The sequence below is a fragment of the Limulus polyphemus genome, unplaced genomic scaffold, assembly GCF_000517525.1.
Source record: "Limulus polyphemus unplaced genomic scaffold, Limulus_polyphemus-2.1.2 Scaffold3844, whole genome shotgun sequence".
Taxonomy (NCBI): domain Eukaryota; kingdom Metazoa; phylum Arthropoda; class Merostomata; order Xiphosura; family Limulidae; genus Limulus; species Limulus polyphemus.
The window spans coordinates 8,408-18,197 of record NW_013669454.1 but is presented as its reverse complement, the minus strand read 5'-3'; the positions used below and the strand labels follow the sequence as shown (position 1 = coordinate 18,197).

Below are 9,790 nucleotides of genomic sequence, written 5' to 3'. Positions count from 1 at the left end.
TTTATTATACCCCAATCTTGGTATATCAGTTTGTGTTATAATAAAGCTATCAGTTTGTGTTGGGTTAATAAAGAATCTTGGTACAGTTTGTGTTGGGTGGGGTTGGGTGTAATCAAGAATCTTGGTACTATCAGTTTGTGTTGGGTTTAATAAAGAATCTCGGTATTATCAGTTTGTGTTGGGTTTAATAAAGAATCTCGGTAGTATCAGTTTGTGTTGGGTTTAATAAAGAATCTTGGTATTATTCTTGGTACTATCAGTTTGAAGGGTATAATAAACTATCAGTTTGTGTTTAATAAAGAATCTTGGTAAATACATTATTCATAAACTAGTAACTGTAGATATAGCTGGTTTTTATCACTGATTTGTGAGTGATGTAGTAATATTCAGGTTTTATGTTTTCACTGTTTCATAGTTGCACTTAAGGATCTTGCACATATTTCTCTATATAGATTTTCATATAGGTATGTAGACTCTCCGAGCTTTAAATGTGGGCTCCGTCCATTATATGTTGACTGTAACAGAGAATTAAGAGCTGAGTTTCCAAGTTAATTTTAAATTAGTTTGTGTTAGATGTAATAAAGAATACCAGTAGTACAAGTTTGTTTCTGGTGTGATCTCAGTACTATCAGTTTGTGTTGGGTATAATAAAGAATCTTGGTATTATCATTTTGTGTTGGGTGTAATAAAGAATCTTGGTATTATCAGTTTGGGTTGGGTGTAATCAAGAATCTTGGTATTATCAGTTTGGGTTGGGTCTTATTTCATCTCACAAATTAAAATGTCAAACAGTCACGAACGATTTCTGAATGGCTCAACTAAAGGTACATGTTGTATATGACTAGACAGGAGGCCTCTTAAACCTAATTTCAACTGTAAATGACAGGTTACTCTCCTGCAGATTCATGTTCAAAAATCGTTTTAATAGGTAAAAGGATCTGTAGTATATATTTCTTAATAATGTTAACTCTTCCAAATTCGAGTGTGCAGATCATTAGTTTTACAGCCAAAACTTTTGGTCAAAACGGAATTGAAAGAAAACTACTTGACCGGTAATTTAAAATATTTAACTAAACACCATTAAAATAAGGGTATTAAACACTTTTCAGTTGCCATGCCTTTGTTTTAAAATGTTTAAGTCCAAGATTTGTGTCTCAATATCTGCCTGAAAGTAACTAATTACAAATTCAATAGCTAAAACACTAAGGAATAAGATGATAAATAACTAACATCAGTATTTAAACATCGGTGTTGTTCCAGTTAAAGATTAACAGAACATATTTATTGTAACATTATAAAAAAATGAATGCATAAGGGCACAAGGATACAATAAAATACAGTGTGTCAGCACAGATGTGATATGGTTAACACAGCTGACGATACTATTCTAAGGACTCAAATTCTCTTTCAGAAATTACAATGTTAACATACACTTCAATCACATTTAACAGATAATTGTATGAGTGAGGTTAACATCATAAGTTAAATGTACTTTTGTTATGTTGAGAGTAAAAAGACTAGTTTGGTTGGCCACTTGTTTGTGCATCAGCGTGAATTCATCACAGCTTGGCTATTATGTTACACATACAACAAACAGATAGTTGGTGCATGTCCACCAAAATATTCCATATGTACCATACATAGTTTTCATATAGTAAAAAATGATAAAATACACCATCAGTTTTGAGTAATACATAAGTATTTCATGAAATATACACTCCTGATGGGATATCACCTTCAAGTCAAGCATTTCATTACACAGAGGCAACATTTATCTTCAGTGTAAAATACCATTTCCTTTGATTAATGAGTGTTACTGATGAGGTTTAAATTCACATAAAGCTAGCTCAACATATCACAATGCTGACTGTTCCGCAGAAAAAAAGTATTGTTATTATTATATCTTTCAAGTTGTGAAAAGAACGAAACTTAAAAAAAATTTTGTAGTCGCACAGCTCAAAAATGTAGCAAACAGTAAATTAAAAAAAAGACTCATGGAAGTACAACATTAATTATTGTGGTCCAGGAGGGTAAACTGAAATTGTCCTATTTTGTATCTACTAATATAATGTCACATTTCCACGGATTCTTTGTTTAAAGCCTTCCCCAAAAACCACAGATGACTTTACATTAATGACGTATTGATATTTAAAAAATTAATCGTATCTGATGAGAACATGACTGGAAAATACGGACTATTGACAACCTTGAACATTTAACAAGAATGGAAAATATGAAAACCTAAACACACATGTCTAAACTAAACAACTAAAAACATTTCAATAAAATCCTTGAAACTATGAGCAAATGACACTCAAATTATGCTCATCAAACAGTTTCATTATCCTTGTTTGGTTCCACTGCAATCTGTGAAAATATCCTGAACTTCTTTGGTGGTGAAACTCCAGAGGTCTCAGCTTCTGGAAATCGTTTCTGAGGTTCAACACATGTCAGTAAACATGGGCTCTTGGTTTTGGAATGACTTCCTTGAGGTTCTACACTGTTAGAAGATATTGTATCTCTGGTTGAACGAGGATCCTCCGGAAAAGGAGGAGACTGTGATCTGTTCAGAGGAATTATTATTGGCTCATGGTTTCCTTTGATTAATGGACGTCCATGAAACAACTTAACTGATTTTTTCTTTAACTTGCGGTCATCATCGGAGCTAGTACTTGATGGAGGACTGTTCCTTGTCTTGACACAATGGTCCTTTTCGTGTTTAATAGCCGTGCTTGCTGAGGTTTCAGTTTCATTGTTTGTTACATCATGCTCGTGTTTTGAGGTCAAACTGGAAACTCTGCTTTTATCAAATTCACCATCCAGTTCTAGTTTTTGTATATTATTTGACAACAAAACATTTTCTATACTCATTATTTGGACATCTTCACTTTTTGTTCTCCTCCTCTTTGGAGGCCCCAGACTAGGTGACATTTGTTCATCAAGAGGTATTGCTGTTAGTAGTGAATTAACTAGAGACTTAAGAAACCGCACTGATTTTACCTGTACACCGACCTCTTGTGTTTGATCTGAAGGATGACTTCTGTCTTTCATAAATGCTTTGTGATAAGTTTGAGATGTGGAATGAGCTTCAACTGCCAACTTCTCATACCCACTGGGACTAGAACTTGTAAGGTAAGTTTTAGTTACAGGAAAATCATTAGTCTGAGATTTCTTAGAAATACATGATGAAAATGTCTGAGTTGAAACACTGTGTACATTACAACTCTCTTTAGAGTGGGTTGAACTTTCATCTGGCAAGGTTTCACATACAGTCTGTGAGGAAACATCAAGAGTTGCTTTTTCAGGAAATAACTCGGAATCATCTTCACTGAGCAAAATTTTACATGCTTGCCGAAGAATTTCCTGGCTTCTGGTTTGCTTGCAAACCATTTCTCGACAGTGGAGTACCTTAATTATGAGAACAGCCAGAGTTTGTGAAGTCAAACCAGGTGGTAAATGTAAACACTGATGAAGGTGACCCGAAGTCGTCGTCGTCTCCATTTTAAAGGCATTCAAAATACTATATAATACAGAAAAAATATGTATAAACAAATTATCCGTAGTAACCTCTAAAATACTTGAATTATTTTGTTCTAATTGTTTTTACACTATAATTTGATATACCACAAATTGCATTTGGCCCGTCTGGTTCAATTTAATATAGATTGGTGGTAATTGTAGGAGGAGAAGGGAAACAGATGTTCGGTGTTTGGTTTGAATTACAAACATCTATAAGAAAAAGAAAAAATGTTAGAGGGTTATTCAGAAGTCAACCTCACCACAGGTCAAATGAATGATTTTAAAGTATATGCTCAGGGCAACAATTGAGTAGATTGAACCTGTGGGATAGCTTCCAGGGTGTAAGTTATATACGAGAAATGGGCACCATGTGTGTTGGTTAGGTAGCAAGATTTTTGATAAAGTTGTTTAAAAAATTCATTATAGACAATTAAAACTAAACTTGCAAGGTATGGGAAATCAAGAATAAACAAATTGATAGTTTAATAACAGTTTTAAAGAAAGATGTATCAGATTTAAAAACAGGCTTAAATGTTATTACTCTAATGTTAGGAGTATTAGGAATAAAACAGATGAATTTGGGGCTCAAATTAAAATGAAAAACTAAGAAATAATGGGAATTACTGAAACATGATTATATTTAGAGCACACTGATAAATAGGAATTACTTCAAATTGTAGATTATATGTTGTTTAATAGTGATACTCTTTAAAAGAGGTAGGGTTGTTAGACTATAAGTTGTTCAATAGTGATACTCTTTAAAAGAGGTAGGGTTGGTAAACTATAAGTTGTTTAATAGTGATACTCTTTAAAAGAGGTAGGGTTGTTAGACAATAAATTGTTCAATAGTGATACTCTTTAAAAGAGGTAGGGTTGTTAGACTATAAGTTGTTCAATAGTGATACTCTTTAAAAGAGGTAGGGTTTTTGGACTATAAGTTGTTTAATAGTGATACTCTTTAAAAGAGGTGGGGTTATTAACCTATATGTTGTTCAATAGTGATACTCTTTAAAAGAGGTAGGGTTATTAAACTATATGTTGTTCAATAGTGATACTCTTTAAAAGAGGTAGGGTTGTTTTCTCATATAAAGAATGAACTTCAGCCTGTTGATATTAAAAACATAAAATAGTGAACAATAAGTTGAATCTGTGTGGGTTACAATTAGAGGTTTCAAGGACAAAAACTTTAAACTGACAACTCTTAAAGGTCACTTGGTCACATACAATTGTATAACGATATCAGTGCTGTTTGTAGCTGGACGATTAGTGAAATTTACTAATCATTTAATTGTTCGGTTCATTATTGATCACATTCATCAAATCGATTATGGATAGTTTAAATAATCAGAAACCCTAATATTGATTAAATTGGTTAATTTTGTGAGTCATGACTCTAAATGATTGAGCCAAACAACACTGAATTAACTGAAAATAATAATGAGAAATCATAATGGCAATATTTCAATTTCTTGAATAGTTGGAGTAACTGGAAACACTAATTTCAATTAACGCATTACTTTTGCAACACGAATGGATTTAATCATAATTTTGATTAATGAATTATTTCATATGACACTAATCCATGTAACTGATGCTCACAGGTTATCTGTTATATCAAGTTAATTGCTTGGCTCTAGGGTTGTTACCAATAGCTAGAGCTGAAATAAAAACCCAATTAAGAATACTTTTTTAATGAATATTCTAACAGAACTTTGATATATTAATCTTTGTTTTTTTTAATATGAATTATTTTTGAAGACTTTCCTCACATTGTCAACAGTCTGGATGATTCTTGAATGCAAAGCACAAGGAAATTTTACCTATTATAACTTCTGAATACATGTCTGTTTGTCCATAATTACATCATCAAATGACCTTTTAATTAATAATGCGAACTAAAGTTCAATATTCACTACATTATATAATGTTGTATATATTAGTCTTTTCACAGTACCCACATTCTTGAAAAGCACCAAGCAAAGACCTCACAGATGTTGCCAAATTGGTTACAGAAAATTACTGTGCATTTATTCCATTTATAATCTCTTTCTCTTAATACTGTTGAGTATTTCATTCATAACACATGACATTAAGGAACAACAAGGGATCTTTTGGTTCATCTTGGACATCCCATCAACTAAATTAAACTAAAACTTATAAAACTGAATGTCAGTCCTTATCATTCAAATATTTATCAGTCTTGTTCTTAAACTCCCTTAACTTACCTACCACATTTGAAGGCAATCTGTTTCAAATACCAACCACCCTGTTAGAAATAAAAGGCTGTTTTAGCAAAAGATGACTCCTATTTAATTACCTCAACAATCTTAACCACCTTAAACAAGCTTAGATTTGATGTGAAATTTAATTTTTAACAAGGTGCTTGACTTAAGGAATGAGTTACCATCAGCTGAAGTGGAAGCTAGCACTTTATGAGAGTTTCAAAAGTGAGTAAGATTTCCTAAAAATTAAAAGGTAAGTTTAAATTATAACTTTCTACAAGAGTACGTGTGCAAGAAACAAATGATCCCTTGTTGTCCTAGGTTATGTTAGACTTACGTGACTTCTTAGTATACTGTCCAGTATTTGTACCAAACAGTGAAATAAACAATCATTAATCATAGGTGTAATATTAAAATTTCACACAATAAATGCAAGTAAGTTTCATAAATGGGATTTCTTCAAATCCAAATAAAGCACTGATCGTAAGATTTGTAAAGCTTTTTTAAAGTTTAGTGGATGGGCAACCTCTATGAACTCCTTTTTTCCATTAAAATGCTATAGTAAATAAGATTAACAAACATAATTTTTCTAAATCTAAACTAATTAAAACTTAAAAAAATAAAATATACAAAGTCCCTTTACATATACGATTATAATTTATCCTCTGTAGTTAGTTACAACATACACTAATTTACACACAATAAACTATAAAGGGGAATTTATTTTGACTGTTTTTTCATCCTTCTTAGTTTAATTATAGTAACAGTAATACAAACATTAAGAAACTTATGTTATTCTGTGTTTCTAAATCAATATTTATATATATGTACTATTTATGATTTTTTTTGGAAAAATTTTACGCTGCCATACTTACGAACATCGTCAGTGTCAGATCATGATAATTAGTATTACTCGCATTAAGCTATTAGTTACTTATCACATTTGCCAAGGAATACGAAAAACAACAACAATAGAATCTGGCTAATATGCTTAAAATCAATATAATTCATACTGTAACTTTCAAATATTAACATACTTTTAATTACCTAAAGCCTAAAAGTCAAACCACTTCTGTTCGAAAAATGTTTGATCCATAACTGCTCCCTCTTTTGACAAAGAAAATATCTATTAATTAATTCTGAAATATCTATGAAATTTGCTTACTTATTTCGCAATGAAAACGATTTCTGACACTTTTAGAAATTTATATTAAATTATTAGTATTCAACATACTTTATGAAGTGTTATATAAATACGTATACTTCAGTATATTTTTTTACTAAAAAAAATAAAGTTTGGAGGTTTTTACTCGTTTTTGAAGTCATAGGAAACTTAAAGATGGCGGCAAACACGAAAAGAATAGTTTATGTGGGTAAGCATTTTAGTAAAGTAATTTTTTTCTAAATATTATTGAGTCCTGTTTAAATTAACAAAATATTCTTGGGTTTAAAGATTATTATAAAGAACAATTAAACTGTGGTGTCTTCATATCTGGGGAAAAGTTAATTCCTGTCGTTAGTTATAAGTTTGCACTGCTGTCGACAGTGCTTCTGTGTATCATAGCGATAATGATATGGCATTTATGTAGGGAATGTTAGGCATGAAATAGTAAAATCTTAGTTCAGTTTAACTTGCATCTTAGTGACAATTTTTTGTTTTGTTTTTTGTAATTAACAATTGTGAAAATTGTCATAATTTGTATAATAATACTATTAATGTTTTAGATTGAGTAGGCATACCTGCCTAAATATATGATACTTGATATTTATGTTGGCAATCATTGCTAATACACGTATAGTGTTGGAGAAACTCAGTTGAATACAACCATAGCTCACATTTCAGAAATAAATAGTCTTCAGTTATTCATCCAAATGTACACACTTGAAAATTAGGCATACGTTTGAATAGATGGTGCAGGAAATTTTTAAAGCTTTAAATAGGAATTCTAGTCTCTCCTATGGTACATGAAACACCACTGGTTTGCCAGCTTTTTTCTATTCCATTGACATTAGTGCACAGATTATAGCTTGTTGATAGATCTGCCAAAACACATGAACGAAATTTAATGGCAAGCAGTTTTATTAAGATTTGTGTTTTTTTCTTTTGTGAATTACTAAAACATTTTGTTATTACAAAAGGTATTTTGAATTAATTTAGATAGTACTTTCAGTATTTACTTATTTTAGTTTTTTCCAGTTTGTATGTACAAATTAAAAAAAAAATTTTATTCCAATTTGAAAAACCACTAAAATATTAAATGTACATCTTACAGAATAAATTAATTTTCTGTCCTTCAAAAACAAAATTTATACAGACAAAAATAGGTACTATTAACTCCTAAGACAAGTTTTGTTATGCAGTGAGTAGTGTATATATATATTCCTATATGCTATTTAGTTTGATGGGATTAATAAATGGTAAATTAGGATCATTAAAATATCTTAGAGGTGTTAAACTCGTACAGAGCTTATGTCGCATGCTTTTTGTAGTGTTCCTGTTGAAATCTGCAAGTTTTCGGAAATTAAAATAAAAGAAGAAATACTTGTTAATGGTACTAAATCAACAGAAATAATATATATATTTTACAGGTGGATTAGCAGAAGAAGTTGATGAGAAAGTTCTTCATGCTGCTTTTATACCATTCGGTGATATTGTTGACATTCAAATTCCTCTAGATTATGAGACACGTATCTTTTTTGGTGTTTTTGAATGATTCTAGAATTGTGAAGGTGTAACAAGATTTTCCAGTAGAACAATGTTAATTTCAAAGCTTGGAAAGGAAGTAAATATCACATGGACTACAAGAGACCATCTGGTTTTGCAAGACTGTATCCCCCCCCCCTCCAGAAAATGAACAGAAATAGTTAAACCCAACCTTTAATTTTGGCACATAAGACTAGCTAAAAAAAAAAGTCATATCAGTGGGTGTGGTTGGGGAAAGACAAACTAATTGAACTGTAGGTTGCCTTGGGTATCCGTGCTTTAATATTGGCTTTTTATTATTCACTCAAGTGAGAATGATAAGTTTGTTTATGACATTATTAAACTTTTGGATTTTCTAACGTACTGAGAATGTTGAGGTACAACAGAGTAAATTGAATCAATTGATAAGTTGAACAAATGGTTAGAAAATAGTTTTTCATTATAGTGAATGCCAGGTAATGCATCTCAGTTATCAAAATTCATGGCACATGAATTATATATATGTCCAAGTAGGCTCCATTTTATGTATTTAATTTGTTTATCATTACCAATGAAGAATATGTAGCCAGATAACATATCAGAGTCATAAAAATACAATTTATAAATCATCTGCAGTTTTTATAACATAACATTTTGGGACAACATGGGATCTATTGGTCCATCTCGGCTCTTCCATCCTCTAAACTAAATTAAAATAATTTTTTTAAAAAATCTTAAAGCCAGCCATTATCATTCATATACTTATCAAGCTTTCTCTTAAACTCACTTAAAATTACTGCCTACACAACATCCAAAGGCTAACCACCCTGTTAGAAAAAATAAAACTGTTTTAGCTAAAGATGACTCCTACCTTGCCAAAATTTATGTGTCCCCTAGTCCTACTATTCTTACTGTTAAGTATGAAAAAAGATGATGCAATTTTAACACCTCAATCAGATCCCCTCAAAATCTTCTTTTTTAAGAGAAAACAATTTGAGAGATTTCAGCCTCTCCTCATATGACAACCCCTCCATCCCAGGCACCATTCTAGTAATCCTTTTCTGAACCCTTTCCAACAATTAAATGTCTTTCCTAAGGTAAGGAGCCCAAGGCTGAACACAATATTCTAAATGTGGTCCAATCAGTGACCTGTACAATGAAATTATAACCTCTTTAAACTTGTATTCAATATTTCTGTTGATACAACCTAAAATCCTATTTGCCCTACCACTAGCAACAGCACACTGCTTGGATGGCTTTAGAGACTGATCACCTATTATACCAAGATCCCTTTCCTTCTTAAAACTGTTAAGGTTATTCCTATCCAAATTATACTTATAATTCAAATTATGATAACCCTTGTGCA

At 31.3% G+C, this 9,790-nt stretch overlaps 2 protein-coding genes across 3 annotated transcripts in view; one reads left to right on the top strand and one right to left on the bottom strand.

Annotated features, from left to right (window-relative positions):
* Positions 1-763: 763 nt before the first annotated feature.
* Positions 764-6,823, bottom strand: LOC111088480. Of its 2 annotated transcripts, none has more exons than XM_022398726.1 (2): positions 6,779-6,823; positions 764-3,520 (listed from the first exon to the last, which is right to left on the bottom strand). In XM_022398726.1, exon 2 carries the CDS (start codon positions 3,499-3,501, stop codon positions 2,329-2,331), a length of 1,173 nt encoding a protein of 390 aa, XP_022254434.1. In that variant the 5' UTR covers positions 3,502-3,520; positions 6,779-6,823; the 3' UTR covers positions 764-2,328. The 2 variants fall into 2 exon arrangements, with proteins under 2 accessions (XP_022254434.1, XP_022254433.1); XM_022398725.1 differs by lacking the exon at positions 6,779-6,823 and adding an exon at positions 6,617-6,726.
* Positions 6,824-7,051: 228 nt separating this feature from the next.
* Positions 7,052-9,790, top strand: part of LOC106470142 (peptidyl-prolyl cis-trans isomerase E-like) — a gene marked incomplete at its 3' end in the record, with an annotated part of 10,288 nt that continues 7,549 nt past the window's right edge. The window contains exons 1-2 of the mRNA XM_013930672.2: positions 7,052-7,114; positions 8,331-8,429. Coding sequence (XP_013786126.1) covers positions 7,081-7,114; positions 8,331-8,429 — 133 coding nt within the window. The remainder of the gene's footprint in view (positions 7,115-8,330; positions 8,430-9,790) is intronic.